This window comes from Hyperolius riggenbachi, chromosome 10 (assembly GCF_040937935.1).
Source record: "Hyperolius riggenbachi isolate aHypRig1 chromosome 10, aHypRig1.pri, whole genome shotgun sequence".
Classification (NCBI taxonomy): Eukaryota; Metazoa; Chordata; class Amphibia; order Anura; family Hyperoliidae; genus Hyperolius; species Hyperolius riggenbachi.
In genome coordinates this window covers 35,070,431-35,097,378 of record NC_090655.1, presented here as the reverse complement: position 1 = coordinate 35,097,378, position 26,948 = coordinate 35,070,431, and the positions used below count along the sequence as shown (strand labels likewise).

The window sequence follows — 26,948 nt, the reverse complement described above, 5'->3', positions numbered from 1 at the left end:
ATGTCCTCCTCTGCATGGGCACAGTACAGGGAGTCCCCGACATTGCGGCAGGTTGGAGGTTAGTATTGGCAGCCATTCACAAGTCAGGAACTCCCTGCATTTGAATTAGAAGATGCAGTGACTTTTTCCCCCCTTCTTTGGGGGAGAAAAAGTGAGTCTTATAGTCCAAAAAATACAGTAATCTATGGAAGTGAATGAGTCCCAGCACAACAAAAGCAAGAGTCACCAGGCACAAAGTGGCTGCTGTGTTGATCCACCTTGTCTCTTCACACACCTCTGGGACTCCTGTACCTCACTGGTCTAGCAATTTACTGTTACCTTACCCATTAGTTATTGATAAAAGCAACAATAACACCAGGAACACAATCTAGCATCATTATACTGTAGGTGAGAACAAGACACAGAACATTATATTGAGCTTTTCTCCTGGTGTACTTCAAGCACCAGAGCTGCAGCCACCTAGGCAACCAGGATCATTAGGGAGCCTTGACTCCTTACTGCTTTACATACTGGCTTGAGACTGGATTCAAACCCTTGTCAAAGGGCTCAAATCCCACATCAAAGGCAACAGCTTCACCAGTACAATATCCAGCTGACCCTACAGAACCAGTACTCACAAAATTGGGTTGCTCAATCAAGCTACCACCGAGATCGTATGTGGGAAGTACTGTCCCCACTCATCCTTGATTATAATAAGTGAGATCGACTTGTTTTGCAGAACAGCACACTGCCTGGTTATATGAACATACAGTAATATGGAGTGGACTGAGTTGGGTGTACCTACGAAGTATGGTGCCCCCAGCAAAACTTTGCTCACCTTGGTCATCCTCACATCCTGAAATACTATCTCAAAAGAGTCATGTGGACATCATGACCTTCACACCCACAACAAGTGTAGCATTCATTCCACTTTTGAAACTCTACCTCTTTCCTGGCAAAACCACTGCGGCATTTTTTCTTAAAGCTCTTGCATGTTTTAAAAAACAAAAACTGCCACTTACCTGGGACTTCTATCGGCCCCCTGGAGCTGTAATGTCACAGGCCATCCTCCTCCGATGATCCGTTCCCCGCCGCCGGCACCAGTGTCATTATTCGTCTAACTAGACGAATAGAACTGCGGCTGCGTGACCGTGGTCCTCTTTGAAGTGGAAAAAAAAAAATTACGGGCAGTAGGAGAGCATCTTAGAAGTCTGTTTGTCCCTAAATAGCGTCTCCCTGGACCTACTTGCAAGTGGGTGGATCCTCGGTCCCCCTATTCCCTGTGTATACCAGGTAATGCACTTGACGACAGCATAGTGAGTGCGTGTAAGGGACAAATGCCAGGCTGTTTTAACACTTCCACACCTGCCCTCAGCACCAGTTCTGTCGTGTCAGTTGAGTGAGCAGGCTGTGGTGTCAGTAGGAGAGCAGAGCAATTGGCGGCACACATCCTGGATGGAAAGCAGCTTCTGCAGCTGTGGCAGCAAGAAAATGCCTGTAGTAAAGATCCATTTTGACAGGCAAGTCTGTATTTTTTAATATAAACAGGGCTTCCTTACCACCCCGCAGTGTTTGGCAGTGACACATTAACGAGGACCTATAAGTGTTCTGTAAACACAGGTCCACTCTAGTCACTCTAATCAGAGGTCTTCTTTAAAGGTAGCTATACATCTATCTGATGGGCAGATTCAACCAACAGACAATCTCTCTCTAATCGAATCTGATTAACGAGAGATCTGTCGGCTGCTCAAACACTGCAGGTCGATTTCAGCACAAAATCTCTCGGGAATGTACCAAGTCCGCCGCCTCACCGCTGCACCCCAGTGTATAAATGTTCCCCCCGGTGTGTGCTTTTATACATTAGAGAAAGGAGGAGAGGAGAAGATCGGCACGGCAAAGCTCCATTTATTGCATAGTGAGACACAATTGGCAATACACTTCAAAGTGACAAAACAGCAACATACCAGTGTCAGAAGCGATGTGGGCGCAGGGCATTGTTAGCCTTACAGCCGTTTCGCGCCGTCTAGCACTTCCATGGAGGCTCTTAATGAAGCGCTGGATTGTGCAAAATGGCCGTAAGGCTAACAGTGCCCTGCACCCACTGTCACTCACATCGCTTCTGACAAGGTTATCTCACCTGCTGTAGTGCCAACTGCACTCTCTTTGTACATTGCCTTTATACCAGGGATCCCCAAAATTTTTTCCATCAAGGGCCGGGTCAACATACTTCAAAGTAATGGGGGGCCGGAGTATACATGATATCATGTAGAAAACATTACATTGAACCTAGGTAGTGTAAACTATTACCTGTTGACACATGCAGATATTATGCCCCCAATACAGCATGTGCAGATAGTAAAAAAACCTCTTTTCACCAGACAATGAAGCATACTCAGGGAGCAACCTGTCGTCCAATTGGACAGCAGTGTCACCTGATGCAGAATTGGATTGGAAGCCAGCGAATGACTGCTCGCTGGCTTCCCTGTGGATTGATGGTACCAGCACTGCTATTCTATCTGTGAGACACCAATATTTAAAGATACAGTGGACCACATCTATAAGTAATACATTTTGTGAGTGGGGGGCCGGTGAAAAAGCCTCAGGGGGCCGCATTCGGCCCGCGGGCCTTAGTTTGAGGACCACTGCTTTATACATTACCTGTCCTGTGTTGTCTGCTGGCATATAGCATGTTGCACGTGTGTGACAGTGACACGCATACTATGCGATATATGCCGATGGTGTGTATAGCGCCAACAAAAAAGCAGGGGATTCTGAAGACAGATGGGCACCGTGGGCTGGGCAAAACTGGACAAGTAAAGTATAAATGCACAAATGCACACACGGGGAGGCACATTTATACACTAGGGGGACAGTGCTGGGTGTTTTGCTGAATTTGTTGCTCAGCCCGATGTCATTCCTCATCACCGCCCTGCACCTGATCGACCACGACAGCCCCGAGGTCTTGCAGCATGTCGATCGATGCATGCAACCAATTTCAGCCCGAAATTAGTTGCATCATGGAACTGGTATGCTCTTGGCAGCACCAATTTTCATCCAATTGAATAATAATGATCAAATCTGATGGTCGATCAGCCGCCAAGTCGAGAGATGTATGGCCACCTTAAAGAGGAACTCCAGTGAAAATAATGTAATAAAAAATGATTCATTTTAAAAATATTTATGTATAAATGATTTAGTCAGTGTTTGCCCATTGTAAAATCTTTTAAATCCCTGATTCGCATTCTGACATTTATCACATGGTGACATTATTACTGTTGGCAGGTGACGTAGCTGCTGTATGCTTTTATGGCAGTTGGAAAGAGCTGTAAACAGCTATTTCCCACAATGCAACGAGGTTCACAGACAGGAAACTGCCAAGAGTACCACAGTACTCAAAGCTTCTTGTGGGAGGGGTTTCACCACAATATCAGTCATCCAGCGCCCCCTGATGGTCTGTTTGTGAAAAGGAATAGATTTCTCATGTAAGTGGGGGTATCAGCTACTGATTGGGATAAAGTTAAATTCTTGGGGCCTGATTCACAAAGCGGTGCTAACAGTTAGCACCGTGGTGAAAAGTCCTTTATCACGCCTAAACTCTGTTTAGGCATGATAAGTTTAGGTGTGATAAGTTTAGGTGTGATAAGTTTAGGCATGATAAGTTTAGGTGTGATAAGTTTTTAGGCGTGATAAGTTTAAGCACCAACTGGGTTAGCACCGCAGTGCACAGCTGATCAAAAGTTTTGCGCTAGCAAAGTCTGGTGCACTTTGCATAGAGTTTAATGGCGCTGCTTTGCGTGCGGGACTTTGCGCGCGTAATAAACTTATCTAAACTTAGCATGCCTAAACTTATCACACCTAAACTTATCATGCCTAAACTTATCATGCCTAAACTTATCATGCCTAAACTGAGTTTAGGCATGATAAAAATGGTTATCATGCCTAAAGTCTCTAACTGGGTTAGCACCGCTTTGTGAATCGAGCCCTTGGTCGGAGTTTCTCTTTAACAGTCATAATTCACTGTCTACACTGATTTATTTCAGCTTATATGGCTGCTTGTACAGCAGTCAGGCCTTATATTTTTAATGGGGGGGGGGCTCTTCCAAAGGTATGATGATTTCTACTTACAGATCTATTTCAATGCCTGGTGTAATTTCTGCAGCACATGCAATTAATAATCCACACGCTGCAGCATGCACAGCAGTAAGGAAAGTCATTAAAAAGGACCAGTTAGAGCTTTATAATATTCACCACTAACACATCTGCTGCTAAATGACTGGGGTAATATACTGTATATGACACAGAGATACAACACCTGCTGCTGACCAGTGAAAGATTGCAGGACCTTTCATTTCTAGGCAACTTAAGCTTGTGCCCCTTAGTGGTGAGGGAATGGTGCATTTGGTGTGATGGTAATATTGGTGCTCCTCCTCACATGCTGGGGCTTCTTTAAAGCAGCAGGGACAGCCATACTATCCCAGGAAAAAACAATAACACACATATAAGTAGATAAATACTTCCTCTACTTACATAACATATGCATTACACTGTCCAAATGTTGATTTTATTGAATTTTATATAGTAAATAAAGAGAAAACTGTTCCAGTTTAACACTAATAAAACTAACCCCCTCCTAATGCCTAACACTAACCAGCCACCTAATGCCTAACACTAACCCCCTCCTAATGCCTAACACTAACCCCCTCCTAATGCCTAACACTAACCCTCCCTCCTAATGCCTAACACTAACCAGCCACCTAATGCCTAACACTAACCCCCTCCTAATGCCTAACACTAACCCCCTCCTAATGCCTAACACTAACCCTCCTCCTAATGCCTAACACTAACTCCCCTCCTCCTAATGCTTAACACTAACCCCCTCCTAATGCCTAACACTAACCAGCCACCTAATGCCTAACACTAACCCCCTCCTAATGCCTAACACTAACCCCCTCCTAATGCCTAACACTAACCCTCCCTCCTAATGCCTAACACTAACCAGCCACCTAATGCCTAACACTAACCCCCTCCTAATGCCTAACACTAACCCCCCTCCTAATGCCTAACACTAACCCTCTCTCCTTATGCCTAACACTAACCCTCCCTCCTAATGCCTAACACTAACCAGCCACCTAATGCCTAACACTAACCCCCTCCTAATGCCTAACACTAACCCTCTCTCCTTATGCCTAACACTAACCAGCCACCTAATGCCTAACACTAACCCCCTCCTAATGCCTAACACTAACCCCCTCCTAATGCCTAACACTAACCCTCCCTCCTAATGCCTAACACTAACCAGCCACCTAATGCCTAACACTAACCCCCTCCTAATGCCTAACACTAACCCCCCTCCTAATGCCTAACACTAACCCTCTCTCCTTATGCCTAACACTAACCCTCCCTCCTAATGCCTAACACTAACCAGCCACCTAATGCCTAACACTAACCCCCTCCTAATGCCTAACACTAACCCTCTCTCCTTATGCCTAACACTAACCACCTCCTAATGCCTAACACTAACCCTCTCTCCTTATGCCTAACACTAACCCTCCCTCCTAATGCCTAACACTAACCAGCCACCTAATGCCTAACACTAACCCCCTCCTAATGCCTAACACTAACCCTCCCTCCTAATGCCTAACACTAACCCCCTCCTAATGCCTAACACTAACCCTCTCTCCTTATGCCTAACACTAACCCTCCCTCCTAATGCCTAACACTAACCAGCCACCTAATGCCTAACACTAACCCCCTCCTAATGCCTAACACTAACCCCCTCCTAATGCCTAACACTAACCCCCTCCTAATGCCTAACACTAACCCCCTCCTAATGCCTAACACTAACCCTCTCTCCTTATGCCTAACACTAACCCTCCCTCCTAATGCCTAACACTAACCAGCCACCTAATGCCTAACACTAACCCCCTCCTAATGCCTAACACTAACCCCCCTCCTAATGCCTAACACTAACCCTCTCTCCTTATGCCTAACACTAACCCTCCCTCCTAATGCCTAACACTAACCAGCCACCTAATGCCTAACACTAACCCCCTCCTAATGCCTAACACTAACCCCCTCCTAATGCCTAACACTAACCCCCTCCTAATGCCTAACACTAACCCCCTCCTAATGCCTAACACTAACCCTCCCTCCTAATGCCTAACACTAACCAGCCACCTAATGCCTAACACTAACCCCCTCCTAATGCCTAACACTAACCCCCCTCCTAATGCCTAACACTAACCTCCCTCCTAATGCCTAACACTAATCCTCCTCCTAATGCCTAACACTAACCCTCCCTCCTAATGCCTAACACTAACCTCCCTCCTAATGCCTAACACTAACCCCCTCCTAATGCCTAACACTAAACCTCCCTCCTAATGCCTAACACTAACCCTCTCTCCTAATGCTTAACACTAACCCTCTCTCCTTATGCCTAACACTAACGTTCCTTCTAATGCCAAACACTAATCCTCTCTCCTAATGCCTAACACTAACCCCCTCCTAATGCCTAACACTAACCCCCTCCTAATGCCTAACACTAACCCCCTCCTAATGCCTAACACTAACCCTCTCTCATTATGCCTAACACTAACCCTCCCTCCTAATGCCTAATACTAACCCCCCTCCTAATGCCTAACACTAACCTCCCTCCTAATGCCTAACACTAACCAGCCACCTAATGCCTAACACTAACCCCCTCCTAATGCCTAACACTAACCTCCTCCTAATGCCTAACACTAACCCTCTCTCCTTATGCCTAACACTAACGCTCCTTCTAATGCCTAACACTAACCTCCTCCTAATGCCTAACACTAACCCTCTCTCCTAATGCCTAACACTAATCCTCCTCCTAATGCCTAACACTAACCCCCCTCCTAATGCCTAACACTAACCTCCCTCCTAATGCCTAACACTAACCACCCTCCTAATGCCTAACACTAACCCTCTCTCCTAATGGCTAACACTAACCCTCTCTCCTAGTGCCTAACACTAACCCTCTCTCCTTATGCCTAACACTAACCCTCCCTCCTAATGCCTAACACTAACCAGCCACCTAATGCCTAACACTAACCCTCTCTCCTAATGCCTAACACTAACCCCCTCCTAATGCCTAACACTAACCCCCTCCTAATGCCTAACACTAACCTCCTCCTAATGCCTAACACTAACCTCCCTCCTAATGCCTAACACTAACCCTCCCTCCTAATGCCTAACACTAACCAGCCACCTAATGCCTAACACTAACCCCCTCCTAATGCCTAACACTAACCAGCCACCTAATGCCTAACACAAACCCCCTCCTAATGCCTAACACTAACCCCCCTCCTAATGCCTAACATTAACCCCCTCCTAATGCCTAACACTAACCCTCTCTCCTTATGCCTAACACTAACCCTCCCTCCTAATGCCTAACACTAACCCCCTCCTAATGCCTAACACTAAACCTTCACTCCTAATGCCTAACACTAACCCTCTCTCCTAATACTTAACACTAACCCTCTCTCCTTATGCCTAACACTAACCACCCTCCTAATGCCTAACACTAACCCCCTCCTAATGCCTAACACTAACCCCCTCCTAATGCCTAACACTAACCCCCTCCTAATGCCTAACACTAACCCTCTCTCCTAATGCCTAACACTAACCCTCTCTCCTAATGCCTAACACTAACCAGCCACCTAATGCCTAACACTAACCCCCTCCTAATGCCTAACACTAACCCTCTCTCCTTATGCCTAACACTAACCCTCCCTCCTAATGCCTAACACTAACCCCCACCTAATGCCTAACACTAACCCCCTCCTAATGCCTAACACTAACCTCCCTCCTAATGCCTAACACTAACCCTCCCTCCTAATGCCTAACACTAACCAGCCACCTAATGCCTAACACTAACCCCCTCCTAATGCCGAACACTAACCAGCCACCTAATGCCTAACACAAACCCCCTCCTAATGCCTAACACTAACCCCCCTCCTAATGCCTAACATTAACCCCCTCCTAATGCCTAACACTAACCCTCTCTCCTTATGCCTAACACTAACCCTCCCTCCTAATGCCTAACACTAACCCCCTCCTAATGCCTAACAATAAACCTTCACTCCTAATGCCTAACACTAACCCTCTCTCCTAATGCTTAACACTAACCCTCTCTCCTTATGCCTAACACTAACCACCCTCCTAATGCCTAACACTAACCCCCTCCTAATGCCTAACACTAACCCCCTCCTAATGCCTAACACTAACCCCCTCCTAATGCCTAACACTAACCCTCTCTCCTAATGCCTAACACTAACCCTCTCTCCTAATGCCTAACACTAACCAGCCACCTAATGCCTAACACTAACCCCCTCCTAATGCCTAACACTAACCCTCTCTCCTTATGCCTAACACTAACCCTCCCTCCTAATGCCTAACACTAACCCCCACCTAATGCCTAACACTAACCCCCTCCTAATGCCTAACACTAACCCTCCCTCCTAATGCCTAACACTAACCAGCCACCTAATGCCTAACACTAATACTGGGAATACACTGTTCGTTTCTGGCAGTCGATTCTCCTCTCGATCATTTTTGCAGCTTGATTCTGCAGTCAATTCTCTTATCTTCTGCTCGTTTTTCTTATCTTTTTCCATTCACTTCTATCAGAAATTGAGCGGCAAAAGAATCGAAAGGCAGATAGGACATGTCGGAAATTATCTATCGAACCATCTAATCAGCTAAAAAACGAACCGTGTATTCCCAGCATTACCCTCCCTCCAAATGCATAACACTAACCGTCCTCCTAATGCCTAACCCTAATTCTCCCTCCCGCAAGCAGTAGCCATCGGCCAGTGTAACTGAATCCTACGTAGTGGCCGAAATGCTACCACTGTTACCGATTGGTTACTAGCTTCCCAATGATGTGCTCAACCAACCACTTAGGGCAGCCAAATACCAAAAATTGACACTGGCATGCATAAGACGCCTGACGATCTTTGTGCCCCAATAAAGAGAAATGTCCCTGCCAAAGAACTTGTGAAAAGCTGAAGGACATTAAAAAGTTAATATATACCTGAACTACTGTAAGGGGCCCCAACTACTATCTATCATTCCTCTTCCCGGTGGCATAGCTAAGGAGCTGTGGGCCCCGATGCAAGTTTTACAATGGGGCCCCCCAAGCACTCTATACATAACAATTTATATGGCGCACCAAAATCTGCCAATGGCAATTACAGTGTCAGAGGTGCAAGAAGGTGATGGGGAGCAGTTTGTTAATGATCACTACTATTCAAAGTAGCTATAGAAGTGAATATTACCAGCACAGGACCAATAGAGAGCTAACACTGTAGTTGAAGGAGGACCCTCCTGGCCCAAGGGCCCCGATGCGGTCGCTACCTCTGCACCCCCCATTGCTACACCCGATTCCTCCAATACAGGGGGCTGTAACTCAGATCAGATGTTTTTGTGATTACACTTGGTATGTGTGAAGAACATGATGGCTACACTTGTCCCTTGTAAGGCGGGCCCCGAGGCTGTGAGGGCACCAAGTTGAGGCAAGGAAAGGGGTGTAAACATTAAGGGGGGGCATCAAAGATCAAAGTTTAGCTGGGGGGCTCCTCATGAATAGTAGTTACACATTGTACCTGATAAATGATAATATTATGTCCTACTGAAAAGGCTATAGGTTACTCACGCCGGAGCCTATTAGTTCAGCACGTTGGTCAGCAGCCGATTCATCCTAGCGTAGCCGATGCGTATCACACCTTGCATAATCCCCGCATGGTGCGCAAGTACGGTATTCTTGAAGCTGCAGCACGCTGATTTGTTGGTGACGCTCTGCTGCTCCTGCGCAGATCGCCGCGTCTCTGGGCGGACTCCCCCAACAAGCTAGAGAGGAAGGTGGTGCACGCCGAGCATCTTGCTGGTGAGTATCCTGTGCTGAGCCTGCCTGGGGAATGCATGGGAAGGCATCATGGATGCTGCGTTCACTACAGATACAGTATACTGTGCCTGCACGGCTGCAGCATACATCATAGAGGCAGCTGATGGGGAATCTGCGTCGGTCTATCAGCATCAGCTGACTATGCCGGCTACAGAAGCCCAGCTGTATGTGATCTATGCGATCTATGCACTAACCTGGCTTGTCAGTAACATTGCAGGCAGTGGGTGAGCATTAAGATGCACCATTATGGTGTGCTAGGCAAATGTCATATGCCTGTGATCGTTATTATTATTTATATTTATTTTTATTTTACCTTCATTTTATAATTGCACTGGGGGAACTGTTGCACTTCAGTCAGGTTCAATCAAGATGTTTTTATTTTTTAAATTACATAAAATTAGTTATTTATTATTAATAATGCAACAAAGCTGATTTCTCGCTCCCCATTTTTAAGACACCAGCATGTGATCTTCAGCATGTACAGTATTAGCTGTGTTTAGTAAACAAGATGCATTCTGTGCTGGCTTCTGCTTAGATAATCTGATCTAAACCTATCCTCACTGCTTCTACAGGGTTAAATTTAAGCGCTAGGCTCAGGACCGGATTTACCATAAGGCACTGTAGGCATGTGCCTAGAGGCACCTGATGAAGGGCGGCCCACTCCCCTCCCCTATTCCCTCCCTTCCCCATTCCCCAAGCGGAGCATAAATTAGATATGACTCACCCTGCTCTCTGCATTCCACTGATGAGATCTCCCTTCAGTCGAGGGCAGCTCTAGCTACTTAATACCGAGGGTACATCTGGTTACCTAAAGCTAAGGGGCACCTGTAGCTACCTATGACAAGCAAGGGAAGTAAGGGAGAAGTGACAGCTGGGACAGTCAGCACACGTGCGGTGCAGTGGCGGGTGTTTGTAGGTTCACGGAGGGCGAAATCTAAGGTACCAGGACATCTGTGCCTATAGGCTCCTGTGAGGTAAATCTACATGCAACTGGGTTGACTCTACCCATCTGAGCCCTGGTGGACTTCCCTGGTGCATCATGGTGTCATGCTGCTGGGGTGACTCCACCCCTCTGAGCACTAGAGAATGTCCCTGGTGCATCATGGTGGCATGCTACTGGGTTGACTGATGAGCCCTAGAAGACTTCCCTGTTACATCATGGTGGAATTCTACTGGGTTGACTCCACCCCTCTAAGCTCTAGAGGTCTTCCCTGGAGCATCATGGTGGCATGCTGCTGGGGTGACTCCACCCCTCTGAGCACTAGAGAATGTCCCTGGTGTATCATGGTAAAATGCTACTGGGTTGATTTCACGCGTACGTTAAAAAGGGGCGCTGGGAAAAAAGGGCGCCGGGTTTTTAACGATAAGCATGGATAACGTTTAAAAATGTATTGTACTGTATTTCGTTTAAAATTAATGTTTTTTAAAGTTATAAATCATTAAATAATGTGCATTAAATCGGCAATTGTAAAAACGTTAATCTTTCGTTTAAATACTGAAACGTATAATAACGTTAAAAATAAAAAATTACTAAGTAACCCTCCCTGTACCTACCCCTAACCCCTAGACCCCCCTGTTGATGCCTAAACCTAAGACCCCCCCTGTTGGTGCCTAAGTAACCCTCCCTGTACCTACCCCTAACCCCTAGACCCCCCTGTTAGTGCCTAAACCTAAGACCCCCCTGTTGGTGCCTAAACCTAAGACCCCCCTGTTGGTGCCTAAACCTAAGACCCCCCTGTTGGTGCCTAAACCTAAGACCCCCCTGTTGGTGCCTAAACCTAGGACCCCCCTTTTGGTGCCTAAACCTAAGACCCCCTGTTGGTGCCTAAACCTAAGACCCCCCCTGTTGGTGCCTAAACCTAAGACCCCCCTGTTGGTGCCTAAACCTAAGACCCCCCTGTTGGTTTTTTCGTTTAAAAATAATGTAAAAAAAATGTACTGTTTTTCGTTTAAAAATAATGTTTGAAAAAAAATATTGTACTGTTTTTCGTTTAAAAATAATATTTAAAAATGTATAAATCATTAAATAATGTGTAATCATGAGAAGCAGTAATAAAACATTAAGTCTCCGGGCGCCGCTTTTAAAACGTTATTTTTCACCGGCGCCCTTTTTTCCTATCGGGCGCCCATTAAATGATATTTATTATAGGAGTGAATGGCGGCGCCCGATTTGTCCACTAGCCTCAGGCGCCCGAATTTACTGTTTCCGATTTCACCCCTCTAAGCCCTAAAGGACTTACTATAAATGTGTTCTGGTGTATTTTTTTTGTCCCTTTAGCATTCATTTTCCTGCAGTGTGCCCAGAACAGGATATGCCCAGGACAGGATACAGTCTCTGCTGAGCTGAAGGCCCTCTAGATTGCCTCCAGCGAGTCAGTAGATTGGGAGCCCCTATCTGGTGGTATTTTAGTCTTCTTACCACCTGTTTCCTGTCATGTGATCTCCATTATCACTTAACTGCTTCGACCCTGACAATGCCAGTAGATGTAGAGATAGTTGGATGATGGTGTTTCAATGCTTTGTATTTTGTTTTCTATGACACAGTTTGGTAAGCAGAGTTAGTGGCAGATGTGAAGTTATTCTTTGTCTTCCTTGTGCAGATTGCAGTGATAAGAGTGACGTCTCCTCCTGATTATGGCCCAGTTTGGAGCACCGAGGAATCCTGTGAATTGGGTATCCCACCTCACTGCAGCGGTGGTGTCCCAGCCAGGTACATTGTCTGTTCTTTCTATGTACTGAACTGAGTAGAACTCCTATAGGGAGAGTGTTGCCTTATTCTTTACATTTGTAAATGACCATATGTATTTGTCCATATGAAATTCATTGTATGTTCAGAGGAAATGATAACCAGCGTTACAACTGAGAAGAGTTACACAACCCCTCACTTTGAAGAGACAATAGCCTCAATTCACTAAGCTTTATCGAACACTTTATCGAACGTTTGATAATTTACCTCATGAGTAAAATCTAATTTCGAATGTTTTATCGATAAAATGTTCAATAAATCTATAAAACCTTAGTGAATTCAAAATTAGATTTTACTCATGAGGTCAATTATCAATAGAGATGTCGGCGAACACCTCACCCTGGACTACTTCCGGGTCGCTATGACCCGTAGTAGTACGGCTGCGCTGGGCCGGCGGTGCGCGTCTTTGATCGCGCGCCTGTTGCCGGGCACTTTCTGCGCATGTGCGTGACATCATGAGTGACGTCACGCTCATGCGCAGAGAGTGGGCGGCAACAGGCGCGCGATCAAAGACGTGCACCGCCGGCCCAGTGCAGCCGTACTACTCTGGGTCATAGCGACCCGGAAGTAATAGCGGCCCATAGGGGTTCGCCGGCAAACCCTTCGCCTACATCCCTAATTATCAAACGTTTGATAAAGTGTTTGATAAAGCTTAGTGAATTGAGGCCAGTCATTTTTCTCTCACATATTAAAAGAAACAGCATTTTTATGCTAGAGATGAATCTTCGCTTTGCCCCAAGTCACCTTTTTAAAGCATTGGACATATTTTAAGGTGCCCACTAATAATACAATTTTGATTGTACAATCTTACCACTTCTATGACTACCTAAAGTATCTGTTCAAAGTATGTTCATTCAGTTTACCTTTTTATTACATAGATGTGGTAAGATTTTACAGTAAACATTGTACCATTGGTGGGCACCTCAACCAAGGCTGGATTTATACGTTTTCTGCTCCCGCCCAAAGCCCGGGCCTTTGCGGCCTCCCCAGAAATCCAGCTCTGACCTCAACCCTCACTGCTGAGTGGAGGGAGCAGACAAAAAGTTTAATAGTTCATGATTCGCCCGCAGGAGAGCAGAATATATATAGAGGTCTCCACTATGATATAATCTTGATTGTACAATCTTACCACATCTATGTAGTAGAAAGGTAAACAGAGTGAATACACTCAGGTGGTCCCTCATATTAATAATAATGCAAATATTTGTATGGCGCTTTCCTCTTGTCGGACCAAATCGCTTGCAAGGCAATCATGAGAGCGAGCTCAGTAGGCAGTAGCAGTGTTAGGGATTTTTGCCTAAGAACTCCTACTGAATAGGTGCTGGCTTACTGAACAGGAAGAGCAGAGATTTGAACCCAGGTCTCCTGTGCCAGAAGCAGAGCCCTTACCCAGTAAACTATCCAACCATTACATAGAAATTGCCGTTACACGCCGCAGCACACTGCCGCACTGTGAACCTAGCCAATGGCGTGCATCTGTGTGCTTGAGGGATCTTTTACACTACAGGCTTTTCGATTCCGACTTTTTTATGCAATTAAAATAATTCCCGCATGCTGCGTTTTTTTCTGCGTGGTTCTTCTTGTGTTGCTAGCATCCAGTGAAAATCGGAATCACAATCAGAATTGCGATTTGCAGTGTACAAGAAGCTTCACACATACAAGCCTGTCAGCTGTCTTTTCTTTCCAATGTTTTTCATCAGCTGAGAATTATGGGCATGATTTGTTTAAGATTCTGTCTTCAATAAAAAACTCCAAGTGAGTACTTAGTGTTCCTAGAGCCCAGAATAGTCCATTAGCCTTGTGTGGTATTGATTAAAGGATGTATTACATATCTGGGTATCGTTTATACTGGTTCAGCATTACATCACTGTTTTTGTTCCTTGTGTACCAGCAGTAAAAGACCCAGCTGTTGTGGAGCGGGCAAATCTGCTGAACATGGCTAAGCTAAGCATAAAAGGACTCATTGAATCGGCTCTGAGCTACGGCCGGACCCTGGATTCAGATTACCCTCCTCTTCAGCAGTTCTTTGTTGTGATGGAACACTGCCTCAAGCACGGCCTTAAAGGTACAGTGTCTAACTACAGCCAAGGATGGTGCTAAAATATGTCTGTATATGCTTTATACTCCACTTTAGTGATGTTATACACTCTTTTTTTATCCAGTTTCAAGAGAGTCTGAAGCCATATAAATTACCTCTTTTTATTGCCTAGTCATGTTAAGCATTAAGATCAAAACTGATTCGCCACATCCCTGCAGCAGAACAATGTATTTTACCCCCTCCCCCCAAATCCCGGGGCAAAATTCCACAACTTTCCAGGTCATGGATTTTGCTGCGCGGGGAGGCAGTGCTTTGCGCTGCAGCTCTGCCTCCAGTCCAGTCAATCTCCGCCGATCTCCGCCTCTCCCCTGACTGGAGCAGGGGCAGAGCTACTGCACAAAGCTCTGCCTCTACCGGGAAGCGATCACAGAATTTTGCCGTGGGGATTTCGGGGGGATAAATACCTCATTCTGCCCCCCCCCCCCCCAAAAAAAAAAAGTTAGAGACTTGTAGAGGGAAAGCTCTAGATAGCCCAGAGGCTTCCCATCTCCTCCTCGACCCCATGGTTGCCGCCTATGGACCCTCTGAATATATCTGACGAGATGTTGTCAGGCATGTTCTCATGGCTGCACTGTCCTCGCTGTGTAAGAATGAGGCTGTACTGCGGGTACCTTGGTATGGCCGGGGCTGTGCAGTAAGTGGAAGCCACTCGTCCACAAGCAGCTATATGCGCTACTGCACAGGCACTGCTTTAAAATGTATTAAAGTGTACCTGAGACCTAGAAAAATTAAAAAAATTATACATACCTGGGGCTTCGTCCAGCCCCCTTGCTAATTGGTCCCTCGCCGTCTTTCCAGGCCATTTGAATCCTCCACTAGGCGGCCTGGTAATTTTGCCAGACGGGGCCAGTCAGTGCAGGCGCCCAGCCGTGCATGTGCAGTATACCCTGATTCACGGAGTTAACGGGGCATCTAACAGAGGATCCAGGCGGCCCGAGAGGATGGAAAGGGACCAATTAGCCTGGAGAAAGCCCTGGGCATGTATAATTTGTATGTGTGTGTATGTGCCGACATCACTCAAACACTTTGGACCGATTTCAAGGAAACTTTGGTATACAGATCCCTTACTACCTGGGAAGATATATTCTGGGGTCTCGTTTCCCCCCCTGCAAACCTGGGCGGAACCATAAACAGCCAATCAGATTTCACCCATTCACGTCAATGAGGAAATGTAAAAGGCTGCCATTCTCAGGGTAATAAAGCCAGAGTCCCCAAACTTGGCACCATTAGTCACTTGGTGACCGAGGTTAAAAATTCAGGCGAAGTGGGTGGAGCATAGAACAGCTAATCAAATATCAGCAATTCATTTTAAATGGGAAAATATACACTGTAGCCATTCTTACACTGTTAGTGGCAAGGTTCTCAAACGTGGCACAATTGGTCACTGGGTGATTGGGATTAATATTCAGTTAAAAGGCTGCCATTCTCAAGGCCATAAAGCCAGAGTCCCCAAACTTGGCACGTGGATCACTTGGCGACCGAGGTTAAAAATTCAGGGGAACTGTCACGGGCTCTCTCAGGATCAGAGAACTTATCATTGACGGTAAACTCATAACTTGGGAGGAAACTGGGCTGCAGTTCAATTTGCGTCCTGCAGAATTTCTTCTGTATTTTCAGCTCGTATTAAATTGGGCTTGGATATCTCTCCGACACCCATCTCCGCCGAGTTTCATTCCTATGTTCATAAGCCCGGCTTGATATCTATGATGTACTCAGAAATGTGGTACTCTACACTGGTAGATATTACCCGGCCATGACTAAATTGCTGGATAGGTTCCAGTGCTCCTGGATGACCGAAGAATGGGATGAAATATTTTTGGATTTAGCCAAATCCTCCATCAACTGCTCTATTAAAGAACGGGGATACCATGTATTTTATGATTGGTTTAGGACTCCTGGTTGGTTGTTTAAGAGGGGTATCTCTTCAGTGAATATTTGCAGGGTCGAAGCAGATAAAGCTCACTGTTGGTGGGACTGTCCAATTGTGTATCGTCTTTGTAAGGAGTTCCTCCACTTGGCTTCAGAGGTTGTTGAGGCCCAGATGTCTCCAGGTCCATGGGTTGCCTTTTCTCATAAGAAAGCTTCTTCATTAGATAAATACCAAAATGCTCTATTGGTCCAATTCTGTAATGTCGCTAAGGCCATTATAGCCAAGGAATGGAAGTCCTCCTCCCTTCGCATGGCAGCCTGGAAAAATAAGTTGCAGGAAATATACCTTTTGGAAAGAATTACCTTTTTTCTCTCACTAACAGAGAAGATTATTTCCTGAAGGTTTGGTCTCCCTGGTCGGATTGGTGTCCATCCAACTAAACTCATTTGGATTTTGTTTCCTGTGTTTAGCCATCGCACTTTATACTGGACATTATATGTAATAGTTTTTGTTGCCCTTTAGTCAACCTTTGGATGGCGGCTTTCTACCACTTTATTGTGATGTACATTGTATTGACTTTTTTATGCAATTTGATATTTGCCAAGTTTGTTTTCATTGGCTTTTCTACTGGCATTACTGTACTGTTTCCTATATATGTTTTAATAAATCTTTGCTGAAAAAAAAAATCAGGAAAATGAGCCTTCAACAGCCAATCAAAATTCACCTATTAATTTTCAAGGGGAATATTTTAATTGCTCCGATTCTTACACTGTTAATGGCAGAGGCCTCAAACTTGCTACAGTCAGTCATTGGGTAACTGAGGTTCACATTCAGAAAAGGGGAAGAGCTTCAAACAACCAATCAGATTTGTTTGCTTGCTTTCGATGGGAAAATTTAAACTGCTTCCATTCTCACATAATTGATGCCAAGGACCCCAAAGCTCACAAACTTGGTCATTGAGTGACTGTGTGTCAAGGTTAGAAATAGACCCAACAAAATACATACCTGAGCAAATCTGGGTCTTCACCTAGTAGATAACTATAATAACAGTGGTAAAGGTAGACATCAGCTGCCTTTTTGATTTTTTTTTTCCAATGTGTGAATGATTTTAGTGCTGATTTCCAAACACCTTATCCTGTTTGCAGTGCGGAAGTCGTTTCTGAGCTTCAACAGAACAATATGGGGACCCCTGGAACTTGTGGAGAAGCTTTGCCCAGAAGCTGAGGAGATAGCAGCCAGCGTACGAGACCTGCCAGGACTCAGGTGGGCATGTTACGTTGCCAGGCAACCACTCTTCCGCAGAAGCCGTAATTGCTGCAATGGTGCTTCTGTGGATGGTATAAAAGCACAAGCTCTCTAATGGAGTTTCATCTCAATTGCAGAACTCCTCTTGGTCGAGCCCGAGCCTGGCTGAGGCTATCAATGATGCAGAAGAAGCTGGCAGACTATCTGCGATGCCTGCTCATGCGTCGGGATCTCCTGAGGTGTGTGACTCGAACATTTCTGTTTATAATTTCCTGGGTCTGTAAATGCTAGATACTCCTCAGTCAGCAAGGCATCAGTATGTACCAGATACTACTCAGTCAGCAAGGCATCAGGATGTACTAGATACTCCTCAGTCAGCAAGGCTTCAGCATGTACTAGATACTCCTCAGTCAGCAAGGCATCAGTATGTACTAGATACTACTCAGTCAGCAAAGCATCAAGATGTACTAGATACTCCTCAGTCAGCAAGGCTTCAGCATGTACTAGATACTCCTCAGTCAGAAAGGCATCAGTATGTATTAGATACTCTTCAGTCAGAAAGGCATCAGGATGTACTAGATACTCCTCAGTCAGCAAGGCATCAGTATGTACTAGATACTCCTCAGTCAGTATGGCATCAGCATGTACTAGATACTCCTCAGTCAGCATGTCATCAACATGTACTAGATACTCCTCAGTCAGCAAGGCATCCGCATGTACTAGATACTCCTCAGTCAGCATGGCATCAGCATGTACTAGATACTCCTCAGTCAGCAAGGCATGCGCATGTACTAGATACTCCTCAGTCAGAAAGGCATCAGGATGTACTAGATACTCCTCAGTCAGCAAGGCTTCAGCATGTACTAGATACTCCTCAGTCAGAAAGGCATCAGTATGTACTAGATACTCCTCAGTCAGCAAGGCATCCGCATGTATTCGATACTCCTCAGTCATCAAGGCATCAGTATGTACTAGATGCTCCTCAGTCAGCAAGGCATCATTATGTACTAGATACTCCTCAGTCAGCAAGGCATCAGTATGTACTAGATACTCGTCAGTCAGCAAGGCATCAGTATGTACTAGATACTCCTCAGTCAGCAAGGCATCAGTACGTACTAGATACTCCTCAGTCAGCAAGGCATCAGCATGTACTAGATGCTCCTCAGTCAGCAAGGCTTCAGCATGTACTAGATACTCCTCAGTCAGCATGTCATCAACATGTACTAGATACTCCTCAGTCAGCAAGGCATCAGTATGTACTAGATACTCCTCAGTCAGCAAGGCTTCAGTATGTACTAGATACTCCTCAGTCAGCATGGCATCAGCATGTACTAGATACTCCTCAGTCAGCATGGCATCAGCATGTACTAGATACTCCTCAGTCAGCATGGCATCAGCATGTACTAGATACTCCTCAGTCAGCATGGCATCAGGATGTACTAGATACTCCCCAGTCAGCATGGCATCAGGATGTACTAGATACTCCCCAGTCAGCATGGCATCAGGATGTACTAGATACTCCTCAGTCAGCATGGCATCAGCATGTACTAGATACTCCTCAGTCAGCATGGCATCAGTATGTACTAAATACTACTCAGTCAGCAAGGCATCAGCATGTACTAGATACTCCTCAGTCAGCAAGGCATCAGCATGTACTAGATACTCCTCAGTCAGCATGGCATCAGTATGTACTAGATACTCCTCAGTCACCATGGCATCAGGATGTACTAGATACTCCTCAGTCAGCAAGGCATCAACATGTACTAGATACTCCTCAGTCAGCATGGCATCAGCATGTGCTAGATACTCCTCAGTCAGCAAGGCATCCGCATGTACTAGATACTCCTCAGTCAGCAAGGCTTCAGCATGTACTAGATACTCCTCAGTCAGAAAGGCATCAGTATGTACTAGATACTCCTCAGTCAGCAAGGCATCCGCATGTATTCGATACTCCTCAGTCATCAAGGCATCAGTATGTACTAGATGCTCCTCAGTCAGCAAGGCATCATTATGTACTAGATACTCCTCAGTCAGCAAGGCATCAGTATGTACTAGATACTCCTCAGTCAGCAAGGCATCAGCATGTATTCGATACTCCTCAGTCAGCAAGGCATTAGCATGTACTAGATACTCCTCAGTCAGCAAGGCATCAGCATGTTCTAGATACTCCTCAGTCAGCAAGGCATCAGGATGTACTAGATACTCCTCAGTCAGCAAGGCATCAGTATGTACTAGATACTCCTCAGTCTGCAAGGCATCAGTATGTACTAGATACTCCTCAGTCTGCAAGGCATCAGTATGTACTACATACTCCTCAGTCAGCAAGGCATCAGTATGTACTAGATACTCCTCAGTCAGCAAGGCATCAGTATGTACTAGATACTCCTCAGTCAGCAAGGCATCAGTATGTACTAGATACTCCTCAGTCAGCAAGGAATCCTGCATGTACTAGATACTCCTCAGTCAGCATAGCATCAGTATGTACTAAATACTACTCAGTCAGCAAGGCATCAGCATGTACTAGATACTCCTCAGTCAGCAATGCATCAGCATGTACTAGATACTCCTCAGTCAGCATAGCATCAGTATGTACTAAATACTACTCAGTCAGCAAGGCATCAGCATGTACTAGATACTCCTCAGTCAGCATAGCATCAGTATGTACTAAATACTACTCAGTCAGCAAGGCATCAGCATGTACTAGATACTCCTCAGCCAGCATGGCATCAAGAATGTACAAGGAAAATAAATGATTCGTATGGAACACATTTTATACTATTGATGTGGCTTTATTAGCACTGCAGCCCAGTATAGTTTATGCCTGAATGCTGGTAATGTTTTACTTTGTAATTTAACCATTCATACTTGTGTTGTTCAAAATGGAAAGTAGTAATCATAATATGCTGAGTGTAATGTTTCTTGCCTTCAATTAAAGCAAACTTGATAGCTGTTTAAAGCACTATTGTAATTAAAAATAAAAAAGTGGGTTTAACTTACCTGGGGCTTCTAAAAAGGTTAATAGTTCATATATTTTAGCTCTCTGAGACAGACTATGTCATTGAGCTTTTCTTGTCATTTCTTGCCACTCCAATTCATAGATTCTCATCTTATCTTCAGCAACCTACTGCTGCCTGCCCATCTTCAGGCAGATTACCTCTTCCCCTTTAGCCACATGGGCATGCAGGTTAAGGATCCTTATTGTTCTATCCCCCAATTTAGTGCTGCTTTTTACAGTACCTCCTATTGTAGTTTGCTCTATGATATTTCCCCCACCATTCGTGGTGAGCATATAATGAGTGAAGAGGACACAGAAGAGCCAAAGAGGTACTTTGGAAACATTCTCAGCCCACCACTGTTACAGGAGGGCAACATGCCAGGGAACCCCTGCAAAGTACTCGAGGGACTTTCTCAACCAGGGAACCCTGGTTGAGAAAGCCTGCATTAAAGGAAACCTGAAATGTCCCCCCCAAAAAAGAGTTTCAATTACCTGGGGCGGCTGCCAGCCCCCTGTGCCCATGCCGTCACTGAACGATCCATCCGTCCTCCGCTGTTGCTCAGTTTCGTAACTGCCGACTTACAAGGCAACGGCCACTGTGCCTGCGCAGCCCTGGTGATGTGCGTCCACGTTCGCGCTTCTGTCGGCAGGAGCATCAAGAGAAAACCTTATACTGCACAGGACGCTCCCGGCGTGGGTAACAGAGATACACGTGGCCAGGGCCGTGCAGGCGCAGTTGCCAGCGACTTCCGATAACGAAATTGAGCCGTGGCGGGGACCGGACGATCATTTAGAGACAATGCGGGCACAGGGAGGCTGCAGGGGGCTGGCTAAAGCCCCAGGTAGGTGAAACTCTTTTTTTTTTTTTTTTTCTTTGGGGGGGGGGGGGGGGGTGGACATTACAGGTTTCTTTCAAGTGAACAACAGTTGAGCTACTTTTAGAAGACCAACACAATTTTCATGTATTTTAGTGAGTTTTATGAAAATTATGCGGTGATGATGGAAGAAGAAGGAACCGTGATTGTTGGGTTGTTGGTTGGACTGAATGTGATCGACGCCAATCTCTGTGTCAAAGGAGAAGATCTGGATTCACAAGTATGTTGTCTACAGTCATTGTAATAAGTCATATGTGCTATAGTGTGAAATGTTTATCAAACCGTTCGATGAGCCTCCACTCTGAAGTCTGTATCCAAGCATGTGAGGCTCAAGAGCCGTTTATTGCCATTAAATTTGAGCACTAACTTTTTAGTAACAGTGTAAATTGCAATTTAGTCAGTGTAGCTGGGAGTGTACTCAGTATAGATGGCAGTGTAGTCCGTGTAGATGTCAGTATAGCTGGGAGTGTAGTCAGTGTAGATGGCAATGTAGTCAGTGTAGATGGCAATGTAGTCAGTGTAGCTGGGAGTGTAGTCAGTGTAGATGGCAATGTAGTCAGTATAGCTAGGAGTGTAGTCACTGTAGATGGCAGTGCAGTCAATGTAGATGGCATTGTAGTCAGTGTAGATTGGAGTGTAGTCAGTGTAGTCAGTGTAGCTGGGAGGGTAGTCAGTGTAGATTGGAGTGTAGTCAGTTTAGATTGGAGTGTAGTCAGTGTTGCTGGAAGTGTATTTAGTGTAGCTGGGTGTGTAGTCAGTGTAGCTGGGAGTGTAGTCAGTGTAGGTGGCAGTGCAGTCAGTGTAGATTTGAGTGTAGTCAGTGTAGCTGGGAGTGTAGTCAGTGTAGCTGGGAGTGTAGTCAGTGTAGCTGGGAGTGTAGTCAGTGTAGATGGAAATGTAGTCAGTGTAGCTGGGAGTGCAGTCAGTGTAGCTGGGAGTGCAGTCAGTGTAGCTGGGATTGCAGTCAGTGTAACTGGGAGTGTAGTCAGTGTAGCTGGGAGTGTGGTCTGTGTAGATGGCAATGTAGTCAGTGTAGATGGCAATGTAGTCAGTGTAGGTGGGAGTGTAGTCAGTGTAGGTGGGAGTGTAGTCAGTGTAGGTGGGAGTGTAGTCAGTGTAGGTGGTAGTGTAGTCAGTGTAGCTGGGAGTGTAGTCAGTGTAGCTGGGAGTGTAGTCAGTGTAGCTGGGAGTGTAGTCAGTGTAGCTGGGAGTGTAGTCAGTGTAGCTGGGAGTGTAGTCAGTGTAGCTGGGAGTGTAGTCAGTGTAGCTGGGAGTGAAGTGAGTGTAGCTGGGAGCGCAGTCAGTGTAGCTGGCTGTGTAGTCAGTGTAGCTGGCAGTGTAGTCAGTGTAGCTGGGAGTGTAGTCAGTGTAGCTGGCTGTATAGTCAGTGTAGCTGGGAGTGTAGTCAGTGTAGCTGGGAGTGTAGTCAGTGTAGCTGGGAGTGTAGTCAGTGTAGCTGGGAGTGTAGTCAGTGTAGCTGGCAGTGTAGTCAGTGTAGCTGGGAGTGTAGTCAGTGTAGCTGGCTGTATAGTCAGTGTAGCTGGCACTGTAGTCAGTGTAGCTGGGAGTGTAGTCAGTGTAGCTGGGAGTGTAGTGAGTGTAGCTGGAAGTGTAGTGAGTGTAGCTGGGAGTGTAGTGAATGTGGCTGGCAGTGTAGTGAGTGTAGCTGGCAGTGTAGTGAGTGTAGCTGGCAGTGTAGTGAGTGTAGCTGGCAGTGTAGTGAGTGTAGCTGGCAGTGTAGTCAGTGTAGCTGGCAGTGTAGTCAGTGTAGCTGGGAGTGTAGTCAGTGTAGCTGGGAGTGTAGTCAGTGTAGCTGGGAGTGTAGTCAGTGTAGCTGGCAGTGTAGTCAGTGTAGCTGGGAGTGTAGTCAGTGTAGCTGGCTGTATAGTCAGTGCAGCTGGCACTGTAGTCAGTGTAGCTGGCAGTGTAGTCAGTGTAGCTGGCAGTGTAGTCAGTGTAGCTGGGAGTGTAGTCAGTGTAGCTGGCAGTGTAGTCAGTGTAGCTGGCAGTGTAGTCAGTGTAGCTGTGAGTGTAGTCAGTGTAGCTGTGAGTGTAGTCAGTGTAGCTGGCAGTGTATTGAGTGTAGATGGGAGTGTAGTCAGTGTAGCTGGCAGTGTAGTGAGTTCAGTGTAGCTGGGAGTGAAGTGAGTGTAGCTGGGAGTGTAGTCAGTGTAGCTGGGAGTGTAGTCAGTGTAGCTGGGAGTGTAGTCAGTGTAGCTGGGAGTGTAGTCAGTGTAGCTGGGAGTGTAGTGAGTGTAGCTGGAAGTGTAGTGAGTGTAGCTGGGAGTGTAGTGAATGTGGCTGGCAGTGTAGTCCGTGTAGCTGGCAGTGTAGTGAGTGTAGCTGGCAGTGTAGTGAGTGTAGCTGGCAGTGTAGTGAGTGTAGCTGGCAGTGTAGTCAGTGTAGCTGGCAGTGTAGTCAGTGTAGCTGGCAGTGTAGCTGGCAGTGTAGTCAGTGTAGCTGGGAGTGTAGTGAGTATAGCTGGTAGTGTAGTGAGTGTAGCTGGGAGTTTAGTAAGTGTAGCTGGGAGTGTAGTCAATGTACAGGCAGTGTAGTCAAAAACAGGGAACACCAAGAGCCCCAATAGTGTAATTTGTACTGGACAAGGTGGCAATAAGTTTGTATTGCTAAATACTCACAAGTCAGGGTCACCAGCAGGCAACCACTGTAAAGGCAGGTGGGGAGATTGTCCTGACCCCACTCAGGATTAAGAAGTCGCTCTCTGTAGACAGGAAGAAAGGGTAGCAACCTTCCACCAAGGGTGGACTTAAAATTGTATACAATGAACAGAGGCGCCAAAAGTATAAGATTAGATTAAATGAGCTTAAAAACCAACTTAAATGGCAAAATTGAAGGAGGAAGTGGTGGTCTTACCTCCCTCAAGCAGACACGACAACGACTGCGATTCAGACAGTCAAACACATTTATTAAAAAGAAATGCAACGCGTTTCGCAGGTTCAACCCCGCTTCATCAGGCAATATAGGGAGGAGTATCAGACAATCTGCACAAGGATTCAAATTAAGCGCCTCTGTACAGGCAGTGTAGTCAGTTTAGCTGACATAAAGACTGGAATAAATAGTTGGGGGGGGGATCTGTAAGACCCCCCTGCACTCTAGAAGCACCAGGTTTAGTAGTTTGCTTTTTTTCCTGATTTTTGCCCTCTAAACTTAGGTGCATCTTATATGCCGAAAAATACGGTATTTTGATACTTCTTTTGAGCATTTTTTGTTTACTGGGGTCTGAAAAGGTATTTTACTGAACAAGGTGGAGAAAGCCACTGCTGTGAGAAAGCTGAGGAGAAGCTCATGGAAGTAAGGCCTTGACCTCTGTGGTGCCCGCAGACTGGATGCTTTGGTCTGCTGATAGTGGGCTGACAGGGTGATCTTCCATCCAGCAGACACTGCTACTAATAGTAGGGAGCACTGACAGCTGATGCACAGCCCAGTCACTCTCATGCAAGAGATAAGTGCCGGCTGGATGTGGAAAATGTATATGTAAGGTTCACTGATCATCAGCTGGCATTCCTACTAGCAAGCCATACTAGCATGCCCTGTGTGCTAGCTTCTCAATGCCCTGTGTGCTAGCTTCTTAATGCCCTGTGTGCCAGCATCCCAGTGCCCTGTGTGGTCTTTTACCAATGTCTTGTGTGCCAGCATCCCAGTGCCCTGTGTGCCAGCATCCCAGTGCCCTGTGTGCCAGCATCTCAATGCCCTGTGTGCCAGCATGCCAGTGCCCTGTATGCTGGTATCTCAATGCACTGTGTGCTAGCATCCCAATGCCCTGTGTGCCAGCATCCCAGTGCCCTGTATGCCAGCATCCCAGTGCCCTGTGTGCCGGCATCTCAATGCCCTGTGTGCCAGCATCTCAATGCCCTGTGTGCCAGCATGCCAGTGCCCTGTATGCTGGTATCTCAATGCACTGTGTGCTAGCATCCCAATGCCCTGTGTGCCAGCATCCCAGTGCCCTGTATGCCAGCATCCCAGTGCCCTGTGTGCCGGCATCTCAATGCCCTGTGTGCCAGCATCTCAATGCCCTGTGTGCCAGCATGCCAGTGCCCTGTATGCTGGTATCTCAATGCACTGTGTGCTAGCATCCCAATGCCCTGTGTGCCAGCATCCCAGTGCCCTGTATGCCAGCATCCCAGTGCCCTGTGTGCCAGCATCTCAATGCCCTGTGTGCCAGCATCTCAATGCCCTGTGTGCTGGCACCCCAATGCCCTGTATGCTGGTATCTCAATGCCCTGTGTGCCAGCATGCCAGTGCCCTGTATGCTGGTATCTCAATGCACTGTGTGCTAGCATCCCAATGCCCTGTGTGCCAGCATCCCAGTGCCCTGTATGCCAGCATCCCAGTGCCCTGTGTGCCGGCATCTCAATGCCCTGTGTGCCAGCATCTCAATGCCCTGTGTGCCAGCATGCCAGTGCCCTGTATGCTGGTATCTCAATGCACTGTGTGCTAGCATCCCAATGCCCTGTGTGCCAGCATCCCAGTGCCCTGTATGCCAGCATCCCAGTGCCCTGTGTGCCGGCATCTCAATGCCCTGTGTGCCAGCATCTCAATGCCCTGTGTGCCAGCATGCCAGTGCCCTGTATGCTGGTATCTCAATGCACTGTGTGCTAGCATCCCAATGCCCTGTGTGCCAGCATCCCAGTGCCCTGTATGCCAGCATCCCAGTGCCCTGTGTGCCAGCATCTCAATGCCCTGTGTGCCAGCATCTCAATGCCCTGTGTGCTGGCACCCCAATGCCCTGTATGCTGGTATCTCAATGCCCTGTGTGCCAGCATGCCAGTGCCCTGTGTGCTGGCATCCCAGTGCTCTACTTGCTAGCATCCTGGTAATGTTTGCCTGTATCCCAATGCCCTGTGTGTTGGCATCCCAATGTCATATGGGCTACTGTCCAAATACCATTTGCGCTACCATCCATGTCCTATGGTCAAATAAAGCAGTTGAAACTATCTGGTTCCAATGAATGTTATATACGCAGCTCTTTCATGTATTGTAACTGGTCTTTTAAAAACTGTTACATAAAATGTTATGTTGTCATTCCTATATCTTGTTAGGTGGGAGTGATTGATTTCTCCATATACTTAAAATCTGAGGAAGCTGATCATGAACGAGAAGGAAGGTGAGATTATTGAATAATTATCCCGGGGGGGGGGGGGGGGGGGTTGTCGCAGTTTTAATATTACCTGTCACACTCCACTCAGCATGC

The 26,948-nt window shown here is 46.4% G+C and overlaps 1 protein-coding gene across 2 annotated transcripts in view; it reads left to right on the top strand.

Moving 5' to 3' along the window:
• Window positions 1-9,818: 9,818 nt before the first annotated feature.
• Window positions 9,819-26,948, top strand: part of RUFY2 (RUN and FYVE domain containing 2) — a 40,746-nt gene continuing 23,616 nt past the window's right edge. Inside the window, exons 1-7 of one of the 2 annotated variants that reach the window (XM_068255295.1) lie at window positions 9,819-9,889; window positions 12,508-12,617; window positions 14,548-14,718; window positions 17,767-17,884; window positions 18,004-18,105; window positions 21,833-21,956; window positions 26,797-26,861. In XM_068255295.1, the coding sequence (XP_068111396.1) occupies window positions 12,542-12,617; window positions 14,548-14,718; window positions 17,767-17,884; window positions 18,004-18,105; window positions 21,833-21,956; window positions 26,797-26,861 (656 nt within the window). In that variant the 5' untranslated portion in view covers window positions 9,819-9,889; window positions 12,508-12,541. Of the gene's footprint in view, window positions 9,890-12,507; window positions 12,618-14,544; window positions 14,719-17,766; window positions 17,885-18,003; window positions 18,106-21,832; window positions 21,957-26,796; window positions 26,862-26,948 lie in introns of both variants that reach the window. The other variant, XM_068255294.1, reaches the window with a different exon arrangement.